The sequence below is a fragment of the Pongo abelii genome, chromosome 1 (assembly GCF_028885655.2).
Source record: "Pongo abelii isolate AG06213 chromosome 1, NHGRI_mPonAbe1-v2.0_pri, whole genome shotgun sequence".
NCBI classification, from domain to species: Eukaryota; Metazoa; Chordata; class Mammalia; order Primates; family Hominidae; genus Pongo; species Pongo abelii.
Window position 1 is genome coordinate 123,309,390 of NC_071985.2, and position 25,772 is coordinate 123,335,161.

A 25,772-nucleotide genomic window follows, 5' to 3' on the forward strand; every position below is an offset into this window, starting at 1 on the left:
ATGGTATACAACATGACGTTTTGATACACATATATACACACACACACACACACTGCGAATAATTAAATGAAGCTAATCAACATAATCCATCATCTCACATACTTATTTTCCTGTGGTGAGAACATTCAAGGTGTATCCTCTTCACAATTTCAAGTACACGATATATGATTATTAACTATAGAACTCATCCACCTTGTCTGACTGAAACTTTGTATCATTTGACCAACATTTCCCTATATTCCCCACCCCCGTGCCAAGACTTCTTACTTGCCTTTCTTGAACAAATACTTGAATTACAGTGTTATTATGAAGCTGTAAAGTTGCTCCTCAAGCAACTTATTGAAGGGAAGCAAGAAGCGTCGAAAAAGCAAGCGCTTTTTTTTTTGTTTGTTTGTTTTTTTCGGATAGGGTTTGGCTGTTGCCCAGGCTGAAGTGCAATGGCACGATCTGGGCTCAAAGAAAACACTTATTTTTCACTAATAACAGAAAAAGCAGTGAATATTTTGAAGTCTGGATCCTGAACTCTAGGTTATTTAGGTCTGAAACCTGTACTAGGGGGAGGGGTGCAAGAAAGAGTTGATAAAATTACCTTAACCATGTGGAAACTTGAAGACTTTCTTACATACTAACCCCTCGCCCCCCACTTTTCTCAATAAACGAGCCAAACTGGCTGAAACGAAGGGACTCGTCCGCGGCGCCGGCTCAGACCCACTGTAGCCGACTCATTACCGCCCAAAGTCCTGGAGCCCTCGACCGGGCATGGAGAACACCGTGGAGGAACCTTAAGAGAGGGAATCCCGCGAAGAGAAGTCAGGTGGTGGCCTTGCCGGAAACGGGGCCAAAGTCATCTACCTAGGATTACGGGAGCCGGCGAGGGACCTATTATGTCAGGGTTCGGACAACCCAGCTCTGCGTGCAAGCCCTTCCAATTGCCAGTCTTGGGGCGGGCTCACACCTTCTCTAAAAGGCGAACTCACTACACGCCTTGGGTGCCGATCGACCCTAGCAACCCCCCGCGATTCAAGGCGGAAGTACTTCACTGGTCCTCCTCCTCCTCCTCCTCCGGACCAACCAAGCCCTGGTGAGGAAGCGCGTTGGCCCAATCACCTAAGCGGGAACTACTACCAGCCAATAGGAAGCAGGCACAGGAGGGCGGGCTAAAGAGGTCGCGGTCGCACGCGCAGTTGGCCCTTAGTACTGCGGCGGTGTGGGTGAGTTGGCTGCCGGTGGAGTCGTGTTGGTCCTCAGAATCCCCGCGTAGCCGCTGCCTCTTCCTACCCTCGCCATGTTTCTCACTCGGTCTGAGTACGACAGGTCCGTGCGGCTGGGGGACGTCGGGTGGGAATTATGGGTGGGCAGGCCCGGGACCTGGCCGCGCGGCCTGGGTTCTGCCGTGTCATGGGGCTCCCCAGGAACCCGAGACTGGCCGGACCTGGGGATGTTTTGCCCTCCTCAGGCGCCCGCCGTCCTTTCCCAAGCTAGACCACATCGGCGGCACTTGTCCTACCGCTGAGTCACCCCTGGGTCCTAACTCGGTGCGGAAGCGAGAAGCTCCAGCTTGTGTTTGGTAAAGAAGGCGTGAGGAGCCGGAACTCCTAACTTGAACCGGGAGAAGGCCAAGAGTCACTCTTTGCTCCGTTCATCTTTTCGTGCGTAGTATGACTGCCTTAAACAAACAAACAAAAAGTTAAACGTGCCTCCTGGAAGAAAAAACAACTGGTTTGTAGTAGGGCATGCCGCGGTGTATAGTTTCTTCAGAAGCGGGAAGGCAGTCGTAGCTTTGGCTGGATATATTGTCTGGAATCTGATTTTATAGGAACTAGAATTTAGAATGGTTTTCAAGAGATTTCTCATGCCGATTCCAATTGACCAAAATTTTTCTGACTTCTTAAAAGTTTAAAGCAAGTTTTAAAATTTTGTGGCATGAAAATGCTCACAATATTAAGTTGTATATATATATGCTGTAGACATTTTTACTTTCAGTTTCTGTTTTCGTCAGTTAAGTTTTTACATAGCTACTCTTTTTTAAATTCAGAGAAGGCAGACATTTTCTTTGTACTGAGTGGTATGAGAAGCTGCATTTCCTGTCAAGTATATGCTGATCCTGTCAAAGTTTTACCACTTGCAGTTACCACTTTTTCATCTTTTTTACTGACTCATAGAAGATGTGTGTGAAGTTTTGACATATTTCCCCACTGTCCTATAAAGTGACTTTGTTGGTCGATATTTAACTTCCAGAACATTGGAGAGAATCATCTTCGGGTGACATAATTTTGAGTTAGGGTGTGTGTGATAGAAATTGTTATGCTTATCAGAAAGCATTTATTAAATTTTGTGGCCATTTACTTAACATATGTATTGACTGCTTTGTTACTTATTTTTCTGTCTTCCCAAGACGGCCTAAAATACATCCCTTTTTATTCTCTTAGTTAATGTGCTTGAGTGCTTGCTGTGAACAAGGTGCTGGTGCTACAGCAATGGACAAAATCAAGCTCCTTGCTCGCATATAGGAGACTCTTTGAGACAGTCTCGCTCTGTGGCCCAGGCTGGAGTGAAGTGACGTTATCTTGGCTCACTGCAGCCTCCCCCTCCTGGGTTTTGTTTGTTTGTTTTTGAGACGGAGTCTCGCTCTGTCGCCAGGCTGCAGTGCAGTGGCATGGTCTCGGCTCACTGCAACCTCCACCTCCCGGGTTCAAGCGATTCTCCTGCCTCAGCCTCCCGAGTAGCTGGGACTACAGGCGCGCGCCACCACTCCCAGCTAATTTTTGTATTTTTAGTAGAGACGGGGTTTTACCATGTTGGCCAGGATGGTCTCGATCTTTTGACCTCGTGATCCACCCGCCTTGGCCTCCCAAAGTGCTGGGATTACAGGAGTGAGCCACCGCGCCTGGCCCGCCTCCCGGGTTTAAGCAATTCTCTGCCTCAGCGTCCTGAGTAGCTGGGATTACAGGCGGTGCCACCACGCCTGGCTAATTTTTGTATTTTTAGTAGAGACGGGGTTTCCTCATCTTGGCCAGGCTGATCTTGAACTCCTGACCTCGTGATCCACCTGCCTTGGCCTCCCAAAGTGCTAGGATTACAGGCGAGAGCCACCTCGCTCGGCCTGAGACTCTTAAAGAATTGTTTACAGGTATAGTGGCTCATGCTTGTAATTCCAGCACTTTGGAAGGCCGAGGCAGGATTGCCTGAGCTCAGGAGTTGGAGACCAGCCTGGGCAACATAGTGAGACCTCATCTCTACCAAACATTAAAAAATATCAGCCCGCTGTGGTGGCACTGACCTTGTCTCCAAAAAAAAAAAAAAGAATTGTTTACAGAAGTAACTATAGTGTGAGTCAGAAATATATTAATGCTATTAGAGAAATTCAAATCAATACCATGGAAGTTTTGATGAGGGATTGCATTCAATATGAGAGGATCATGGAAAACTTCACAAAGGAGCTGACATTCAAACTAGGTTTCTTGAAAGAGTAGGAATTTAATAAAGACGGTGAGATCAATAGTTGTGAGTTGGAGAATATGGGATAAATGAAGGAGGGGCAATGGAAAAGCACAATACATTTTGTGAAAAGTCCAGTCTGACTGGCACATATGATATGTGTATGGGAACAGCAGGAGATAATGGGAAAAACAGGATGCTGCTAGATATTGAATGGTTTTTAATACGAGGCTAAGGAGTTTGGGTCCTATTTCTGTAGGCAACTGTGTGCTGTAAATAATAATTGTGTTTTACAGAGATTAATTGTCTGAATTAGGGGAAAGTGAGTCAATACCTGTTAGTGTTAGGCTATTACAATAGTTAGGTGAAAGGTAATGAGGGCATTGAGAAGGAAGAGTGATGTGTTACTGTGGAGGAGGAATTGATATGAATTGGTATGACTTAGCATATAGTTGGATATGGGAAAAGATGGGGAGGAATGAGTCAGATCATTCAGAACTCGTATCTTGGGAACACTGGAAGATTTGAGATGTTTTAAAATAAAACTGAAATAGGAATGGCAGGAGATGAAGTCAATTTTGCAAGGTGGCTGGATTTAAAGAGATAATATTTCAAACTGGAAAATGTTAAGTGTTAAGTGCTAATGGGATATGCAAGTGGAAACGTTCAGCAAACATTTAAATTAGTTAGGAAAGAGGTAAAACTGGTAGTAGAGATTTGGAAGTAACTGGTGCTTAGCACTCTCCCAGGCTGGAGTGCAGTGGCGCCATCTCGGCTCACTGCTTCCTGGGTTCAAGTGATTCTCGTGCCTTGGCCTCTCAAGTAGCTGGGATTACAGGCGCCTGCCACCACGCCCAGCTAATTTTTGTGTTTTTAGTAGAGACAGGGTTTTACCATGTTGGCCAGCCTGGTCTCGAACTCCTGACCTCAGGTGATCCACCCGCCTCAGCCTCCCAACGTGCTGGGATTACAGGTGTGAACCACCACGCCAGGCCAAAAACACTACTATGTGACATGTTACCTGTTGTAAAGTCCGGACTCCATAAACCACGGATTGCAACCATCTCATTCATTTGTTCACATATTTTTTGTGTCCATTGTGTGCTCAAAGCTTTTATAGCTGAGACCATGATTGGTGCCTCTTCTTCGTAGGGATTTCCAGCACACTTGAGCAAGGAAAGGTGGAAAGTGTTAAGTGTTAAGGGGAAGTGTTTTAGAGAGAAAAGCAGTCTGACATGTAAGTTATGTAAATATTGAGTGAATGAACTCAATAGGTTAGAATTAGGAACTACATGGATCTCAGTCTGTTAAGATAACAATAGTAATTCATACAAATAAGTAGAGAAATGTACCTGTGACTAACTTTTAGTAAAAAGTAATAATTAGGCCCGGGCGCAGTGGTTCATGCCTGTAATCCCAGTATTTTGGGAGGCCGAGGCGGGTGGATCACGAGGTCAGGAGTTCAAGAGCAGCCTGGCCAATATGGTGAAACCCCATCTCTACTAAAAATACAAATTAGCTGGGTGTGGTGGCATGCACCTGTAGTCTTAGCTGCTGGGGAGGCTGAGGCAGGAGAACTGCTTGAACCCAGAAGGCGGAAGTTACAGTGAGCTGAGATCGCGCCCGCCTGGGCGACAGAGTGAGACTCTGTCTCAAAAAAAAAGTAGTAACTGTGTTTTATAGAGATTGTCTGAATTAGGGGAAAAACACTTCCGACTTGTTCCACGAGTCAATACCTGTTAGGAGACTATTACAAAAGTTAGGTGAAAGGTAATGAGGGCATTGAGAATGGAAAGAAGAGTGATAACCCCAAGTATTAACATCATATGCACGTTATGGGAAGAGGATAAGGAAAAATGCACATTTTCTTGGAAACTGGCTGATAGTTTTGGGGCATGAACTTACCAAAGGAACTGGTAAGTCTATTCAGAATGGATCCAGATTGATTTAGGATTGAGGCAGAAAAGTCACTTGCTCTCATTTCATCAATTTGGGAAGACTTTCAGGGAGTGAGGCAGAAGTGTTCTATATATAGGTTCCATTGCCTTGAGAAACTGTTAATGTACAAAAAAATGCTACAGATTGTTGTGGGCGAAGTAGAGAATAATGACAGCATGCGTATTCTGTAGCTATCTGAGCTAGTTGTCAAGGAACTTGAATTCATTGTCTAGATGACTAGTTTTAATGAGTATAATTAATAATTTTTTTTTTAATTATAGGGGCGTGAATACTTTTTCTCCCGAAGGAAGATTATTTCAAGTGGAATATGCCATTGAGGCTATCAAGGTATGGTAGCAAGTAGCATAGTTCCTGAAATTTCATGGCTACCTAACATTTTGCAGGCAGAACACTTGGAGTAAATGTGGTTTAACCATTCCTTTAGAAAATGTTCTTACATGCCTTTAAGCAACCAATGTTAACCATTTTTATAACAGTTTCAATCCTATTCCTAATATCTATTTTAAAACTTTTTGAGCAGTTAACTGCTTCATAATTATCTAAATAGCTTTTTCTCAGTGGGGGTGGAGGGACATATTTGTGCTTTTGATCCTCTTAGCTATAAAGAGGGGTACAGAAGTCCAGAATTAGCACCTGTATTACTTTTTCTGTTTTGTTTTCTTTAGCAAATCATGTATCTGACCACCTTTGTATTCTTTCTTTTTCTTTTTTTTTTTTTTTTTTTTTTTTTTTTTTTTTTTTTTTGAGATGGAGTCTCTCTCAGTCGCCCAGGCTGAAGTTCAGTGGCGTGATCTCAGCTTACTGCAACCTCCGCCTCTCGGGTTCAAGTGATTCTCCTGCCTCAGCCTCCCAGTACCACCAGGCTGGTCTCGAACCCCTGACGTCAAATGATTCGCCCATCTCAGCCTCCCAAAGTGCTGGGATTACAGGCGTGAGCCACCACGCCCAGCCCACCTTTGTGTTCATGTTGGTAAAGACACCTTAGGGACTAAATAAGAGATTTGTTTTAGTTTTTTTTTAGAGACAGGGTCTCACTCTGTCACCCACGCTGGAGTACAGTGACACCATCTTAGCTCACTGCAGCTTCTAACTCATGGGCTCAAGCTTTCCTCCCACCTTAACCTCCCTAGCAGCTAGGATACAGATGTGTGCACCATACCTGGGTAATTTTTTTTTTTGGTAGAGATGTGGTCTTGCTATGTTGCCCAAGTTGGTCTCAAACTCCTGGGCTCAAGCGATCCTCCTGCCTCAGCCTCTCAAAGTGTTGGGATTGACAGGTGTGAGCCACCACACCTGGCCTGGACTGGATAATTCTTTGTTGTGGAGGGCCATCTTGTGCATTTTAGCATGTTTATCAATTCCTGGGTACTACCCATTAGATGCCAGTAGCACTCTTTCAGTTGTGACCACCAAAAATGTCTCCAGACTTTGCCAAATGTCTGTTGGGGACAAAAGGGCCGCCAGTTGAGAATCACTCTTCTAGATAAAAAGTGTATATAAATTCTGTCCTACTCTGTTCAGTTAGGGATTCAAGATCAGTATACTATACATAAAACAATTAGAGAACAACTAAGTGCTAAATAAAGTTTTCTGGCAATGGTTTCTGATTATATATTTGTTTGATTTTTAAGGTATACATGCATGTAGTTTCAGAGTCAGAAGGCAAAGTAGTTCTATAAACCTTGTAACAAAAATAGCAATTCTTGAGGCCTGCATCATCTACGTTCAGCTTTTCAGAGGCAACGCTTTAAATTGTTTCAGCTGGTAATGTTCTAGGACTGTACCTCCATATCTCTATAACACAAGATTTATGGCTTTTTTGTTAGGCATTATCCATGGACTTTTCATTATGAAAGATAAAGATTTCTGCCCTAACGCCACACCCCTACTCCCCACCACACACAATTGTCTTCTGAGGTGGGGATAGAGTGACCCTCTCCATATATATCATGAATATCATAATTTTGTAAGATCGTTAGTCAATAGTTACATTAGTATGACTGTAAATGCTTTTCACAGCTGAGCCATTTTGCATTTTATAATTATTTTTCTGTTTCTGTACAACATTGTTTTTCTTGGAGTTAATAATTCTCTTTTTAAAAATACTTGCTTAATTTAGGATGATCAATAATGCATTCCAAAGTCTCTCCAGGTTACATGTATCCTCTCAAAACATTCAGACAAATTAAATTAAGTGTCCTATTAAGGATTCCTTTTTTTTTTTTTTTTTTTTTGAGACAGAGTCTTGCTCTGTCACCCAGGCTGGAATGCAGTGGCGCATCTCAGATCACTGCAGCCTCAACCTCCCAGGCTCAAGTGATCCTCCCGCCTCAGCCCCGAAAGTAGCCGGGACTACAGGTATGCACAACCATGCCCGGCTTGTTTTTTGTTTTTTTTGTTTTTTTTGAGACGGAGTCTCACTCTCTCACCCAGGCTGGAGTGCAGTGGCGCTATCTCAGCCCACTGCAACCTCCGCCTCCCAGGTTCAAGCAATTCTCCTGCGTCAGCCTCCTGAATAGCTGGGATTACAGGCACATGCTACCACACCTAATTTTTGTATTTTTAGTAGAGATGGTGTTTCACCATATTGGTCAGGCTGGTCTTGAACTCCTGACCTTGTGATCCACCTGCCTCTACCTCCCAGAGTGCTGGGATTACAGATGTGAGCCACCGCGCCCGGCCTAAGTTTTTGTATTTTTTGTAGAGACGGGGTTTCGCTATGTTGCACAGGCTGGTCTCGAGCTCCTGAGCTCAAGTGATCCACCCCCCTAGGCCTCCCAGAGTGTTGGGATTACAGGTATGAGCCACAGTGCCCTATTAAGGATTCTTAGTGAAATCTTGGAGCCTTCTAATCTGCTCCCATCTGGACTGGTTGTTCTCTGGGCCTCCTGTGTACCTGTGGACTTCATTTTCTGTGAGATCATTCTAGGTATTCCCTTTAACTCCCTCTTGTGTTAGGCCCTGTGTCATCTTTTTTGATTTATTTGCTTAATTTGGTAGAACCCATTTTCCAATAGTATTGTAGAAACTATTTATTTATTTATTTATTTTGAGGTGGAGTTGCACTCTTGTTGCCCAGGCTGGAGTGCAATAGCGTGATCTCAGCTCACTGCAACCTCCGCCTCCCGTGTTCAAGCGATTCTCCTACCTCAGCCTCCTGAGTAGCTGGGATTACAGGCATGCGCCACCACGCTGCCTAATTTTGCATTTTTAGGAGAGACGGGGTTTGTCCATGTTGGTCAAGCTAGTCTCGAGCTCCTGACCTCAGGTGATCTGCCCGCCTCAGCCTCCCAAATTGCTGGGATTATAGGCATGAGCCACCGTGCTTGGCCAGAAATAATTTTTAATTTCCAACTTCTTTTGTTTCTTTTCTTCTTATTAACATCCCGTTCTTGTTTTATGGATGAAATACCTTATTTTTCTTCAACAATTTTCTAATTTTTCTTGAAAATTTTTTTCCCTGTGGGACATTGTTGCTCATCCCTATAATCCCAGCACTTTGGGAGGCTGAGAGAGGAGAATCACTTGAGCCTAGGAGTTCAAGACTAGCCTGGGCAACATAGCCCGTGTCTAGAAAAAATTTTAAAAATTAGGCTGGGCAAGGCTCACACCTGTAAGCCTGCCTCAGCACTTTGGGACGCTGAGGCAGGAGGATTGCTTGAGTCTAGGAGTTCAAGACCAGCCTGAGCAACATAGTGAGACCTTGTCTTCACAAAAAAATTTAAAAAATTAGCCAAGTGTGGTAGTGTACACCTGTAGTCTTAGCTATTTTGGAGGCTTAGGTGGGAGGATCTCATGAGCCTGGGAGGTTGGGGACCCATGAGACGTGATTGTGCCACTGTACTCCATCCTGGGCAACAGAGTAAGACCCTGTCTAAAATATTTTTTTTTCCTTTTGAACTGGTCAGATTGTTTAGAGCTATGTTTTTCAAACTACAGGTCTAGACCTATTAGGAGATACTAAAATAAATTTAGTGGTCATGAGGAGCATTTCTTTTGAGACAGAGTGTCACTCTGTCACCTAGACTGGAGTGCAGTGGTGCGATCACACCTCACTGCAGCCTCAACCTCCCAGGCTCAAGTGATCCTCCCACCTCAGCCCCCAGCTACAGGCATGTGCCACCACACCCAGTTAATTTTTTTTATTTTTTGTGGAGGTAAAGTTTTGCCATGTTGCCCAGGCTGGTCTCAAACTCCTGGGTGTAAGTGATCTTCCTGCCTCAGCCTCCCAAAGTGCTGGGATTATAGGCATGAGCCACCACTCCTGGCCCACATTTCTTTTTTAAGTGAAACAGAGCAGTAGATATCAAAATGCCTTGCCCATAGTAGTGATGAGTGGTTTTTTTCCTGAAATTTTGTTTCTGTTATGTATTTATATTTGTGGGTTTTAGTTATGAAATCAAATGTATTCCTTACTGTGGCTTTTGGTCAAAAAGTTTGAAAAACATTGCTCAGGAGAAAACTGCCTCTTCTCATTTCATTCCGGGAGGGTATTTCTGGCTGCTGGCTTCTGAGAGCTGAGTAGGGAAAGAAGGTTGAGGTTCTTAACATTCGGTTTGTGAATTTTTACATATTTACCCCGTTTTCAGTACATTATTCCTGCCTTAGACTGTGCTTGGTGTCCCCAATCCAAAGACGCTCTGTTTTACGGTCTCCAGAGAATAAGCCTGGAGTCTTCCGCAGGAGTGGGGGAGGTGCAGTCATCTAGCTTTACAGCAGAGGGGAGGGGATCTGGGAATCTGTTTCTTAAACATTGAACCATCTTGCAATTTTTAGCTCCTTGTTCATTTCCATTTCCAGAGGTCCTTGTTGCCACCATTTCCTTTTTTGAGGTCCTGTGATAAAAATCAGGTTGTTTCTTTACTTTCTTTACTGCTGGTTTAGGATTTGGATTACCCGGATATCACTAACCTATCTTCTTTTTAGCTTCAAAGTTTTGTTGCTGTGTCTTCTCCCACTCTCTGTTATAGTGGATTTATGCCTTTTTAAAAGTCCTTTAATCTTACATTAATAGACTTAAGGAAGGCATGGAACTAATGTTATGTCTTTAGTCTGCACGGTTAACTAGAAATATGAGCATTCATTTTTATTTATTTATTTTTTGAGATGGGGTCTCACTCTGTTTTCCAGGCTGGAGTGCAGTGATCTTGGCTCACTACAACCTCTGCCTCCCGGGGTCAAGCAGTCCTACCGTTTCAGCCTCCCTTGTAGCTGGGAGTACAGGCATACACCACCAAGCCTGGCTAATTATTGTATTTTTTATAGAAACAGGGTTTCACCATGTTGCCCAGGCTGGTCTCGAACTCCTGGACCTCTGCAATCTGCCCGCCTCAGCCTCCCAAAGTGCTGGGATTACAGGTGTGAGCCACCATGCCCAACCTGAGTACTCATTTTTTTACATAAAATTTTTTGACAGTTCATCTCCTGTAGTTATGCAGGTATCCACTGATTAAGAAAATACTGACAAAAAGCTGGTGTACATTTAATAACACTTCTAAATAAAGTCACAACTCAACACATTTGAAAAATAATATGTATGTGTGTGAAATGATCATTCAGTCTGCAGACATGTTAAGCAAGTTATACATAAAGATTCATGGGATTCTTTGGAACCCTTTGCAGTGCTCACACTTGGCAGTGATTACTTTGTAGAAATAACTAAATATAATGGGAATTAAAAGCACAAAGCATAGTCATGGAAGGCTTTGATGAGTGGAATTTGGATTGGGGGAAGGAAGAATGTATTCCGGGGGAGACAGCATGAGCAGAGGGGTGCAAGGGTAGGAGATAACGTGACTTGAGCCAGTGGGTTGGGCTATACCTGAGGGATTTTGTTGGAGAATAACGAGTAGTGAAGTTGGAAGGGAAAAGTGGCATCAGGATATGAAGGCTCTGGAAGTTCATTTGGATATATTATAGGCAGTATAGGATGATGTTAATTCTTGAGAGAAGAAATATAATGATTATAGCATTTTATTAGATCAGTCAGGTTATAACATTAGAGATACATTGAGAGAGAGAGATTAAAGATGAGAGCGGCTATTGAAGTATCTAGGCATGGAACATGAATAACATTTGTTCATATTTGGCAGGCACCATTTTAAGCATTTTATAATACATAATGTGTTTACCCTTATTATTGTCATCCTCATTTTGCAAGAAATGGGCATAGAGGAGTAGATGACTGGGAGTTACGTAGAGATAAAGAGATGAATTCCAGGTATATTGTGGACTTCTAGTGACCTTAAATAATTAATAGTTTTACGTTGTTGGTGGTGATGATGGTAGTGGTTCTTTTCGTCCCTCCCTACCTTCCTTTATTACTTTTTTGGAGGTCAGGTAGGTTGGGGAGTATCACCTCTTGGGACAGACCAAGGTAGATGGCAGAGGTGAAAAGACACCAGGTCCAGAGAAGACATTAAGAGTTTTATTACTTTCTTGCCCACTATGTTTAGAACTTTTGAATCCTCCGTCCTCCAAATATTGGCATTAGAGAGTGGATTTTTCCAATGTTTGACAGACTTTGTTGAACTTACTCTTTTGGGGTTCTGGAAATTACATTGGTAAGTTATAAAGAAAACATTAAAAATTTTAAAAAAATTTAAGGGAGAAAAAAACTTTTTAGAATCACAAATTCTATAAATCAATGTTCTTGCTATTGACAGGAATAGTATATTAGTTACTTACAGTATGTTAGGGTGCTCCTTCTCTCTGCCTGTAAGATGTGGCCAGTTGAAGTTTCTATCATGTGAAGATTTACAGAGAGCTATCTGGTGAGTATGTGAGACAGTTATTTGACCTGTATATGGTAATCATAACATGTTGCCCTTTAGCTTGGTTCTACAGCCATTGGGATCCAGACATCAGAGGGTGTGTGCCTAGCTGTGGAGAAGAGAATTACTTCCCCACTGATGGAGCCCAGCAGCATTGAGAAAATTGTAGAGATTGATGCTCACATAGGTAAGGAGTGGAGGAAAGCTGTTCTGTAGGATCTGGTCTGGGTTAATTAGTCCTCTGTGATGTTCCAAGGAAGGTTTATGAAATGAACACGTTATCCCCTTGTTCGCTATTATTTTCCAGGCAGTAGGCCAGAATGGGTAAATGTTGGAGTAGGAGGCTGTTGCAGGACTCATTTATGTTTAACCTACTCCCAGAAGTTCCTTTCCCCTCAAATTTAGACTTGGTAAATGTGATGGTTGTTGAAATATGCAAAGGTTGAGATCTTTGAAGTGACTACAAGTTATAAGAATAATATAGACTTGACTAGATCAGTCTTCCTCCTTTGTTTTCAGATTATCTTTGTATTCCTTGTTCCTTCTACCCACTTTTTTGGTCTTTAATTCCCCTGCCTTGGCTTCTGACATCATTGTATAATAGTATTACAGGGTGAGTAATTCTACTTATGTATAGAATGGCATTTTATTTGGCTATCCAAATTTTCTTAACCTGTCCAGTCATCTAATTAATGAAGCATTGGCCAAATTATTAATTGCTTGAAGGTATCAGAACCAAATGCTGTGGTGACTCTGGGAGCTTGATATTATCTCTTTCGTAGATATAGAAACTGAGATTTTATCTTTTAAGATTGGAACATTGTGTCTCTTTAACTCAAGTCACTTGTCTTTTGAAGGTAGCTCAGTGTCACTACGTTCAACAAATTGAGAGCCTACAATGTGCCAGACCTTATGCTAGATACCAGGATATAGAAAGGAATAAGACATAGTCCTTGTTTTACAGGAACATACAGTCTAATTGTGGTGGTGGACATGTAAGTAAGTCAGTGCAATTAAGTGACAAAAGTATTAAGAAAGACTAGTGTGTTGTTAGTAGGAGTACAAAGAAAGAAATAATTAGTTTTGCCTGGAGTCAGCAGTAGTGGGGCTTTCAGAAAAGGATTCCATGAAAGTGATTTTGAGCTGAGTTTAATTCTGAAAGATAAGGAAGTGTACACAAGGCAAACAAGTGTCTGGGTATAGCAAGGGAGAGCATTCTAGTCAGAGGGAATAGAAATGACTGAAGCCATCGTGGTATAAAATATAAAATATCATGGCACAAGCAGTTTTGTAGGCCTGGGCCATGAACTGCAGCAGCAGATGAGTCGGTCAGAGAGCAGAATTCCTTTTTTACCACACTGAAGGGCTTCAGTGTAATCCTTTTGCAAGGATGGGAAAGGTTTTAAGCGGTGAGGTAATAGGATCCCATTATAATTTTAGAAAGGCCATTCTCATAATGATATTAAAGGTAGACTAAAGAGGGCTGAAACTGGAGGCATGGAGGCCAGTTAAAAAACTTGTACTAGTCCAAACAAAGAGATGGTGAAGGTTTTAACCAAAACAGTAGTCAGAGAATGGAGAGGAAGATAGAAATTGACAGAACTTGTGATCTGATTGGTTGTGAGGGCCAAGGATGAAGACAGGGTCTGGAAGGGAAATGAGCATGTGATATGTCCAAGTAGATAAGGAAGTTATTTGGCTTTATATGTCTGAAACTTGGGAGAGAAACTTAGGCTGGAGATTTAGATTTGAGCCATGGCATGTAAAATAACAGTTATAGCCATAATCGTGACAGCTTGGGCCATCAGGCAAACTCTCTCTGATATAACTAGTTGCTTTGTGTTTGGGACAGAGAGGCAAAAGGCTTTTGATTTATTCGAGAGTCCTCCACTGTAGTCCATAGTGAGGTGATTTTCTTTTCCTTGTTTCCCAGGTTGGGGCATTAGTATTTGCTTCGTTTGAAAATGTATCATCGTCTACAAAGAGTGCTAAAGGGATGCTTAGGGATGTAATATGTGGAAATTCATGTTTGGTTAGCTGCTTTTCTCTGGGCTTATTTTTATCATCTGGACTTCTGTGTCATTGTGGGTGGTTTTTTGTTTCTAATATCATTAATACTTGGGTTCAGTGCAGATCATTTCCTATCTAATCTTTTGGGTATAAAATGCCATGGGATAGCTGAATGGCTGCCATGGTTCCACTCCAGAATTTCAGGATTTCCTGAGTGGATGAAAGAGTTCTATAAGGATTTGGCCACTGGGTCACTGTCGCTTTTACATTGCAGGTTGTGCCATGAGTGGGCTAATTGCTGATGCTAAGACTTTAATTGATAAAGCCAGAGTGGAGACACAGGTAAAATTGGCATTATCTCCTTTTTACCAGGATGCTTGAGTTCTTTGTTTAGTGATTATCTAGCTGCCTGGGCTATACTGCAGTTGCCTGTGTCAATATTAGATGTGGCTCTTAGGAGTAATTTTGGGTAGAATTCCCAGTTAGAACTTTCTGGGGCTTGGAGTTTAGCTGTCCAATCATTGCAGTTTTAAAGAGGCTCTGGTCAGCTGACAGTGTCTTCCTTTTTTTTTTTTGGCTTTGCCTATATATAAAGCATACATTGCAATGCATTGTTTCCTAATTGACTTTCTGTGGGAGCATCATGGCAGGAGGTGGACATAGTTAAAGGATATTCTCCCTTCAGCTGCCTTTGCTGCCAGGCTTGCAAATAACAGCCCTCCTTTGGTGAGTAATAACTTGTACCAACTGACAAATACTGGTCAGGGATACTGTTTTTTTTAAAAAAAAAAACTTTGTAGCTGCTGCTTGGAGATAGGCTAGTAAGAAAAATATATCACACAGTAAAATTTTTTGCACTTATTTGCAAGTTTGCTGTCTGTACTTATGTAAGAATAAGTCATTTAACTTAAACATCAATAGAATAAGCTAGAGTCTTTCAGGGAAAGAGGCACTTCTAGTTTTTGAAAGAGTAAACTTGGTGCTTTGAGGCATAACCCTCTTTTTCAAGGCAGTGATTCTCTTGTCTGTCGTTGCTTAGAGTCCTTGTGATATGTTTATTTCCAGAGCTATTTCTCTTCCTCTCATGTACTCCCAAGTACTCAGGGTTAATGTTAATTAAGAAAACCACATTTGAGCCTTCAGTTTTCAATCCCAGTTTAAAGGGATGTGCGTAGTGAGATGGTGGGCTGCTTTAATGTCCTTATTAGAAGGTTGTACCATGCTTTGCTCTTCTTCTAGAACCACTGGTTCACCTACAATGAGACAATGACAGTGGAGAGTGTGACCCAAGCTGTGTCCAATCTGGCTCTCCAGTTTGGAGAAGAAGATGCAGATCCAGGTGCCATGGTGAGTGTGATACTTGTGTTGAGTTTTCTTATTGTTCTGTAGGACTTAGGACATTTGTCCTGTGAACATAACATTCCCAGCCCCTCTCACCTCCTTACTTTATAGCCATTTATCTTAATATCTCTTATTTTTTGGTTCTAGTCTCGTCCCTTTGGAGTAGCATTGTTATTTGGAGGAGTTGATGAGAAAGGACCCCAGCTGTAAGTACCATTTTGCAATTTTCCCCCGTGCTTTTGCGGGGAATTATTTTAATTTGGGGTGGGGACTGAGAAGATTATTGTAGACTATTAGCCAGGTATTAGCACACACCTGTAGTCCCAGCTACTTGAAGGCTGAGGCAGGAGGATCTCTTGAGCCTGGGAGTTGTATCCAGGCTGTAGTGAGCTATGATCATGCCACTGCACTCCAGCCTGGATAACAGAGCCAGACCCCATCTCTTTAAAAAATATATTTAAAAAAGATTATTGTAAAAAGGGCTATTGTGGAGAGTGTGTGTGTGTGTGTGTGTATGTATATACATATATATATGGCTTCTAATACTAAAGTTTAGTGATTCTATACCATTTGCACAAATTTGGGGATTCCATGAAGAATTCCACTATTGGAACCAGTGCTAATTCTGGAAGGAATTAGAAGTAACTTGTTACTATAGTCAGGGTATGTTTTAGAGCTTTGCTCTGGAATGTTGATTTAATCCTCATCCTCAAATATTTCTAAGATAGGCATAAACAAGTACCATATTTATCATACTATACTTCTAAATCCCTAAGGAAGGTACTAATTTTCTTAAACAGTTTTTAAAATGTCTGGTTTCTTCAGACATAGAACATCTTTTAGATCTGTGCCTCAATATTTCAGTGGTGTTTCCTGGCTGCAGGGCCAAGCATTTATACTTTGTTTTAGTGAGACGTTTGTTACATAAAGTGCCACCACTCCTGAGCATTTTAGTCCTCATTTTCGGGGTTTTGCAGGTTTCATATGGACCCATCTGGGACCTTTGTACAGTGTGATGCTCGAGCAATTGGCTCTGCTTCAGAGGGTGCCCAGAGCTCCTTGCAAGAAGTTTACCACAAGGTAATTAAGTATTCTTACAACTCTTACTGTTTTTTTTAAATGATGGTATAATTTACATATAATAAAATGTACAAACCTTAAGAGTTCAGTTCTGAGTTTTGACAATTGCAAAACAAGATAAATAACACTTTCATCACCACCAGAAAAATGCTCATCCACATTCCAGTCAATCTCTTTCCCTCCCTTGCAACCATGTTTACCACCATGTTTACCACTGTCCATTAGTTTTGTCTGTTCTTGTGCTTTGTTATAAATGGAATTAAACAATTAGTCAGTTTGTATCTGTTTTGTTTAACACACTCTTTTTGAGATCCATTCATGTTGTTCCAGTATTTCCGTTTGATGGCTGAGTAATATACCATGGTATGGATGTACCACAATACGTTTATCCTCTATCTTCACAGCTTTACTTAGCACTTTACAATTGGCTCTTGAAGCAAGTGGGCATTTGGTATTTTCTTTGTGAGACGGGAAGATTTGGTTTTGGGTAACTCATTGGTGTGATTGAAGGCTACTCTACCTATTCAGGTGGTTCATACAGGGATGCCTGCTCACATTAGCTCCTAATGGTATTGATTTTACATGTGGAGGAAATTAGGTACAAAACAGGGTAAATTTGAATTTTCTAAACCATTGGGCTACCTCTTAGATTATTTGGGCATTATTGTTCATAGGATATTACCAATAATATTATCTTCTAAATTAAAAGAGGAATTCAAATGTACACAAGACAAGTCTATCCCTTTCCCCTTCTTCAAAGATTACTTTGGTTGGTGACTTTATTGTGGCTCACAATAAGGTTTGGGGGTTTTTTTCCTGAAAATATGTATTCTACTTATTTGCCATTTACTTGAGTTCTGGAGATACTTGTAATGCACCATACTAAGTAAGATGTTTGACATACTTACTAAATACTTTTTTCAGTGAGATAAAGGGAAAATCTTTGAAGGAAGGAAGGGTTGTGTAAAATTAATAGGCATCTTCTTGCCTTCTTTGTTTCAAGTCTATGACTTTGAAAGAAGCCATCAAGTCTTCACTCATCATCCTCAAACAAGTAATGGAGGAGAAGCTGAATGCAACAAACATTGAGGTACTTTCTGTTTTATTGTTGGATTTTTTTCATTTGTTTTTTTAAGAGATGAGGTCTGGCTATATTGCCTAGACTGGTCTTGAATTCATGAGTTCAAGTAGTCCTCCCACCCCAGCCTCTCGAGTAGCTGGGACTACAGGTGCACACACCATGCCTGGCTAATGTTTTTTAAATTTTTTTAGAGATGGGGTCTTGCTATGTTGCCCAGACTGGTCTTAAACTCCTGGCCTCAGGCAATTCTCCTGCCTCAGCCTACTGAGTACCTGGGACTATAGGTGAGAGCCACTGCACCTGGCTGTTTTATTGTTTTTTATTCAGATATCATAGCTGGCATTGCTGAAGACTACATAGATCATGGAAATGACATTTTTGTATGTTTAGTTCCTAAGAAATTATTAACAGCCTTTGAATAATAAGCAGCTTTAGTAAAGTGGTGCTGGCAGAAGCCAGAATTCAGTGAGTTAAAGAATGAGGCCTGGCGAGGTGGCTCATGCCTGTAATCCCAGCACTTTGGGAGACCAAGGCAGGCAGATCACTTGAGGCCAGGAGTTTGAGACCAGCCTGGCCAGCATGGCAAAACCCCGACTCTACCAAAAATACAAAAACCAGCCAGGTGTGGTGGCACGCACCTGTAGTCCCAGCTACTCGGGAGGCTGAGGCATTAGAATTGATTGAATCCAGGATTCGGAAGTTGCAGTGAGCTGAGATTGTGATACTGTGCTCCAACCTGGGCGATAGAGCGAGACTCTGTCTCAAAAATAAAATAAAAAGAATGAAAGGGAGATGATGAATGGAGAAAACAATAGTATGCTGCTTTCTCAAGAAGTTTGATTAGTGTCGGCAGAAGATAGCATTAAAGAAAAGGATTGAGTCTTTTTAAGGATGTGGAAAAGTCTTGAAAATATAAACAGAGATGAAACTATTGTGTATAGAAAAATGTTGAAAGAGTCGGGCGCAGTGGCCTGTAATCCCAGCACTTTGGGAGGCTAAGACAGGTGGATTGCTTGAGGGCAGGAGTTCAAGACCAGCCTGCCCAACATGGTGAAACCCCATCTCTACTAAAAATACAAAAATTAGCCAGGTGTGGTGGTGGACGCCTGTAATCCCAGCTACTTGGGAAGCTGAGGCATGAGAATCGCTTGAACCCGGGAGGTGGAGGTTACAGTGAGCTGAGATTGCACCACTGCTCTCCAGCCTGGGTGACAGAACGAGACTCCGTCTCAAAAAAAAAAAAAGCTGAAAGAAATAAAAGGAGAGGTTAGGATAGTGATGGAAAAGTTATAGAAGAGGTAAGGCATGGTACAAATGAAGGAGTTGGTTTTGAAAAGTAAAATTCATTCAGCATCATATTGAGTACCCATTATATAGCAGGTATTATGCTAGATGCCCAGGGATACAGACACAGAAAATCCAATTCCTATTCAAGTAGTATACTGTGTAGTGCAGGGAACATATAGATAATAAGAACCTGGGGTGATACTTCTATAATAGCAGTAAGAACAGATTCCTGTGAGTATGTATAACTTAGACTAAGGCATTAGGGAAGCTTCTTGGAAGAGGTGATGTCTGGAAAAGGGAGCAGAAAGGTATTCCAGGAAGATGGGACAACATGTGCAAAGGGTTCAAGATGTAAAAATAATCTTGTGGGTAAAGGAAACTTTGAGGTTTTGTCTGACTGCTGGGGTGTGGGATGTATATAAGATGGTGGGGGATGGTAAGGGATGAGACTGGAGAGGTATGGACCAGCTTGGGAATGTCCTTTTTTAGTATGTTAAGAGTAGACAGGAGCAAAGGAAGTAATGACGAGTAAAGATAGGTGGGTTTGGCGGTAAGCCTGGAGAGATGTCCCACATTTCCCCAAATTTTTCCTAGTGATTTTAAGGTCATCTGCCGAGGTTAGGTGAATGCAACAGTAAAATTGAGAATGGGAAATATTTGGAAAAGTCACTATGGATAGGGAAAAGAGAAGACAGGGAAGAGTAAAAGGATTGCTGGGCCATATTAAAATCCTAGTTGAGGCCAGTAATCCCAGCACTTTGGGAGGCCAAGGCAGGAAGATCACGTGAGGCCAGAAGTTCGAGACTAGCCTGGCCAACATAGTGAAACCCCGTCTCTACTAAAAAAATACAAAAAATTAGCTGGATGTGGTGGTGCGTGCCTGTAATCTCAGCTATTCGAGAGGCTGAGGCATGAGAATTGCTTGAACCTGGGCAGTAGAGGTTGCAGTGAGCTGAGATTGCACTCTAGCTGCACTCCACCCTGGGCAACAGCACAAAACTCTGTCTCAAAAAATAAAACTTAAAGGCCGACCAAGGCTGTAATTACATATCAGTAATTGAACCAATCAGTACTTATCAGGATATTTGTTGAGCACACTCATGAGAAAATGGATGGTTGGATTAATCCATGGTAGGGAATTGACTAGTTAAGAACAGAAGATTAGAGAGGACTGGAGAGTATTGTTGGTGAATGTCTCACCCACAGAACCAGCTTTCATAGGCTGCTGTGAAAGGTCAGTCTAAGAAGGACTGACATTTGGGAGCCACTGCTCTAGAGCCCATCTACTTTAAGTTCTTAGTCCATTAGTTATTCCTTGGAGCTCCAGCCTCCCTACATGAACTGATTCCCCTAAGAAAAGGAAAATATCCGGCCAGGGGTGGTGGCTCACGCCTGTAATCTCAGCACTTTGGGAGGCCGAGGCTGGCGGATCACGAGGTCAGGAGTTTGAGACCATCCTGGCTAACAGGGTGAAACCCCTTCTTTACTAAAAATACAAAAAAAATTAGCCGGACATGGTGGTGGGCGCCTATAGTCCCAGCTACTCTGGAGGCTGAGGCGGAGAATGGCGTGAACCCGGGAGGCGGAGCTTGCAGTGAGCCGAAATCGCGCCGCGCCACTGCACTCCAGCCTGGGCGACAGAGCGAGATTCTGTCTCAAAAAATATATATATATCCAAGTTACATCTTACATCTTTCTTTTTAAGAAAATCTTTATATGTACCTCCTTCTATCTAGTGTCCTTACTTTTAATGAACTTTTTTGAGATATAATTTATATACAGTAAAATGTACCTATTTTAAGTTTACAATTAAGCGGATATTGACAAACGTACTACCCCCGGTATCTGTCACCCCAATCATTATATTGATCCTCCCAAAAAGTTCTCTCATGTCCCTTTGTAGTCTCTTCCCCCACATTGATCTACTTTTTGTCACTATAGATTTGTTTTGTGTTCTAGAATTTCATATAAATGTTTTTTGTTTGTTTTTTTAAGAGATGGGGTCTGGCTATATTGCCTAGACTGGTCTTGAACTCATGAGCTCAAGTAGTCCTCCCACCCCAGCCTCTCGAGTAGCTGGGACTACAGGTGCACACACCATGCCTGGCTAATATTTTTTAATTTTTTTAGAGATGGGGTCTTGCTATGTTGCCCAGACTGATCTTAAACTCCTGGCCACAGGCAGTTCTCCTGCCTCAGCCTCCTGAGTAATTGGGACTATAGGTGACTATAGGGACTATACTTCTTTCACTTGGCATGATTTTGAGATTCACCCGTGTTGTATCAATTCTGTTACATTTTATTGCTGAGTGCTATTTCATCCATCCTATTTTTTCACCTTTATTGCCAAGTCTCCTCCAAACAGAACCTGTATGATCTCCACTGCTTCCCCTCTCGTTTACTCCTCAATCACTACTATTTGTTTCAGCTTTTATTATTTCCATGATATTGCTCCTTGCTAAGATAACTCTTATTTGTCAGATTTCGTGGTCACTCTTTCGAACTATCATTTGACCTTTTTGAAGCATTCACCTCAGATTTGACAGTTCTAAAATTAAAATCATTATCTTTCCTAAAAACCATTTCATCTTCCCATATTTCTAATCTTGGTTGATGACACCCCCAGTGTATTTGTCATTCACACGAGAAACCTGGAAGACTTTGACTTCCCTTCCCTTTTACTCAGTCATTTCTTTGCTCCCTTATAAATAACTCCCAAATCAATGTCCCTTCTTCATCCCTATTTCCAGTGCCGCCTTTTGTTCAGGTTCCCATTTTTCCCCTACCTTGTGTGTTTTCAGAGGCTTCCTAATTAATCTTGCCCTCCTCCATTTCAGTCCATTTTTTCCTCATTGTGCTACTGTAGTGGATTTTCTAAGCTATATCTAATCTTAATGGTTCTCCACTTAAAAAATATTTTCTGGCTGGACATGGTGGCTCACGCCTGTAATCCCAGCATTTTGGTAAGCCAAGATGGGTGGATCAGTTGAGGCCAGGAGTTCAAGACCAGCCAGGCCAACATGGTGAAACCCCTGTCTCTAATAAAAATACAAGAAATTAGCTAGGCACGGTGACACGTGCCTGTAATCCCAGGTACTCGGGAGGCTGAGGCATGAGAATTGCTTGAACCCAGGAGGCGGAGGTTGCAGTGAGCTGGAATCACGCCCCTGCACTCCAGAGCGAGACTCTCTCTCAAAAAAAAAAAAAAAAAAAAAAAAACCTTTTCTGACTTCTATTGTCTGTGAGATAAATTCCAAAATTCTTTTCATGGTATAATTCACTACTTCTTAAGTCATTTGTTTAATCTAGTAGAGACTTTGCTAAGCATTTTACATGCAATTACTTCTCTTAATCTTCACAACACTTCTATGAGATAGATATTCCTATTCCGAAAATCTTATTTTACAGAAGAGGAAACTGGCTTTTGAGACGGTAGGGCCAACAGGTAAATGGTAGAGTCAGGATTTGAATCCAGGTCTGGTCTTAGGCCTTATACTTTTAACCACTTTAATGTACTGTCTCCCATGAGCTCTGACCCCCTACTCCCTCTCCTTTTCACGTCATATTCCATGTGCAAGCTCTGGTCTAGCCATACAGAATTACTTTCAGTTTTGCAAATATGTCGTGTTCTTTTGTGGTTCTGTGCATTTGCACATTGTTTGCCCTTCCTGTCTTTGACTGTCTGACCCATTCTTGCCATGCTTTAATACACAACTCAAAAGTTGCTTCTCCCTGAAGCCTTCCTGGGCTCCTCCAGATCACTCTTAATACATATTCTTAGTTCTATTACAACACTTACCTGACATTGAACACATTTGGCATCTAGCACTTAGTAAATAAAGACTTTCTTCATCTTTGGATCCTTAGTCACAAGTACATGTAACTAATACACAGGTGCTTAGTAATTAATTATTGGTGAAATAAATTGAAAGAAAATATCTGTTCTACCTGCCTCATAGAGCTGTTTTTTGAAAGTGAGATAATAAATAGAAAAGTGTCTTTCATACTATGCAAATACATTTATTATTATGCAAATGTAAGGGATTATTTTTACTTATCTAGTGATGAGCCACTTCCTGAAGGCAGTGCTTGGTTCAGACTCTATTATTAATAGTATTGATTTGCGTTCCAGTTCTTCTGTAGGACTGTTCTACTCAGAGTTTTCCCAGTTTCTGCTTTTTAGCCCCTGTAATGTTTTGAGAAGGCTAGCCTGAGTCATGAGTGAAATTCTTTAGGCCCTCACTCTTTAGATTATTGCCCTTGTATTTCTCTGTCCTCATGTCATTGATCATCAAGTAAAGATATACCTTAACAGAAGCAGTAGTAACATTTTTATTTATTTATTTATTTGAGACAGGATCTCACTTTGTTGCCTGGGCTAAAGTGCAGTGGTGCGATCTCGGCTCACTGCAACCTCCACATCCCAGGTTCAAGCGATTCTTGTGCCTCAGCTGGGACTACATGCGTGCGCCACCATGCCCGACTAATTACTGTATTTTTAGTAAAGATGGGGTTTTGCCATGTTCACCAGGCTGGTCTTGAACTCCTGACCTCAAGTGATCTGCCTGCCCCAGCCTCCCAAAGTGCCAGAATTGAAGGAATTACAGGCTACCACGCCTGGCCAAGAGAAGCAGTAATAATATTTGTATGTTTAAATATCCTTGGAATGGAACTCATGGTCTACATGGTAAACTAATTGTTTACCTATATTTTGCAAATATATTTGGGACTTTTCTGACATTTCATGTAATTAGAGATATATCTTTTAGGAGAATCTAGAGGAGACTACAAGCTTTGAGAGGAGAACTTTTTTTTTAAGTCTGTTCCCAGATATCAGATGTCTTAAGATGTGCAGCAGTCTTTCTGAATTTTACTTATAGATGAGGCAGAGGATACTAAACATAACTGGATTATGCTGATTCTCTCTAGCAACTTTCAAGTTACATTAAATATTAGTACTGAAAATTACTTTAAAATGCCCTACTATATTTAATTTTAAAAAATTATTATTAATTAATTTATTGTTTTAGACAGGGCCTCTTTCTGTCACCCAGGCTGGAGTGCAGTGGGATGATCACAACTCACTGCAGCCACAACCTCCCAGGGTCAAGCAATTCTCCCACCTCAGCCTCCTGAGTATGTGGGACACAGGCGTTTGCTACACCCCCTGCTAGTTTTTTGGGGTTTTTTTTTGGTAGACACGGGGTCTCCCTGTGTTGTCCAGGCTGGTTTTTGACTCTCGGGCTCAAGTGATCCTCCCGCCTCAGTCTCCCAAAGTGCTGGGGTTACAAGCATGAGCTACTGTTTCCAGCCATGTGTTTAATTTTAAAAATTGAAAAAAAAAAGACACTATGAGGAAATGACATGTACAACACAAATCTTTTGAGGCAAATGTGAAGTGGCACCTATTGCTCAGTATTGCCCAAAACTGTGGGACATGATCAGCAGAGAGAATGGAAAACCTAGTCATGTTAGTTAAATTTGAAATTAACCATCTTCTGACCCTAGTTTTTTATTGTTGTTGTTGCTTTTAAATGTAAATATAATCTGGATTTCCAGTTATTACTGATATCTTCAGCAGTCACAACTGATTTCCTATGCCAGTGTTAATGAAATCTTTTCTTGGCTAGTTCTTTTAAAAAAACGTAACAGGCCAGGTGCAGTAGCTCACATCTGTAATCCTAGCACTTTGGGAGGCCGAGGTGGGCAGATCATCTGAGGTCGGGAGTTCGAGACCAGCCTCACCAACATGGAGAATTGCCATCTCTACTAAAAATACAAAATTAGCCAGGCGTGGTGGCGCATGTCTGTAATCCCAGCTACTTGAGAGGCTGAGGCAGGAGAATTGCTTGAACCCGGGAGGCGGAGGTTGCGGTGAGCCTAGATCACGCCATTGCACTCCAGCCTGGACAACCAGAGCGAAACTCCATCTCAAAACAAAAACAAAAACAAACAAAAAAAACTTTTTTGTTAAGTTTTGCCACATAAACAATTTTAGAGAAAATATCTGACAATAGTTAATGATTATTTGTTGTAGGCAATGGTCTAAGCACTTTATATATATTAACATTTAATCCTCACAACTACTCTATGAATTAGCTGTTCTTATTGTCCTCATTGTACAGATGAAGAAATAGAGGCACAGAATGGCCAAGTAACCTCAAGTCACCCACACAAGCTCAACTTTTAATTATTTAAATATACTTCAAATATATTTGTAAAGGAGTCTTTAACAGAAAAAAGTACTGACTCCATGTACTTTGCTGTTGCTTTTGTGATCCCTGTTGAAGTGACTTCAAGAAGTGACAGTGATGCCAGGCATTTGGTTAAGTATGATGTGGTGAGTTAACCTTAAAATAGAAAATTTGGTCAATAAGCATTTTTATTTTGGAGCCAGAGAGCTATTTTAGGGACCTGCTGCCTGGAAAGGATATCCTTGGGACAGCAGATCCCTTAGTTCCTAATGAATAGCTACATCACCAACACAGCTTCTCCTGACCATGGTAGGGCCATCAGCAGGGTAACTGAGCCCAGCTTATTAACCCTTCTGTTTTCTTTCCAGCTAGCCACAGTGCAGCCTGGCCAGAATTTCCACATGTTCACAAAGGAAGAACTTGAAGAGGTTATCAAGGACATTTAAGGAATCCTGATCCTCAGAACTTCTCTGGGACAATTTCAGTTCTAATAATGTCCATAAATTTTATTTCCAGCTCCTGTTCCTTGGAAAATCTCCATTGTATGTGCATTTTTTTAATGATGTCTGTACATAAAGGCAGTTCTGAAATAAAGAAAATTTTAAAATA

At 41.6% G+C, this 25,772-nt stretch overlaps 1 protein-coding gene across 1 annotated transcript; it reads left to right on the forward strand.

Moving 5' to 3' along the window:
- Positions 1-1,146: 1,146 nt before the first annotated feature.
- Positions 1,147-25,772, forward strand: PSMA5 (proteasome 20S subunit alpha 5). The gene is made up of 9 exons (XM_002810496.6): positions 1,147-1,314; positions 5,658-5,724; positions 12,231-12,357; positions 14,455-14,522; positions 15,420-15,527; positions 15,669-15,727; positions 16,499-16,601; positions 17,605-17,691; positions 25,532-25,772. Exons 1-9 carry the CDS (start codon positions 1,286-1,288, stop codon positions 25,607-25,609), a joined length of 726 nt encoding a protein of 241 aa, XP_002810542.1. The 5' UTR covers positions 1,147-1,285; the 3' UTR covers positions 25,610-25,772.

Excerpts from the sequence above, each read along its gene's own strand:
- PSMA5 (XM_002810496.6), top strand. The coding sequence starts at position 1,286 with ATGTTTCTCACTCGGTCTGAGTACGACAG. Across the intron at positions 1,315-5,657 it reads ACTCGGTCTGAGTACGACAG|GGGCGTGAATACTTTTTCTC; the intron begins GTCCGTGCGGCT and ends TTTTAATTATAG. Across the intron at positions 14,523-15,419 it reads AAGCCAGAGTGGAGACACAG|AACCACTGGTTCACCTACAA; the intron begins GTAAAATTGGCA and ends CTCTTCTTCTAG.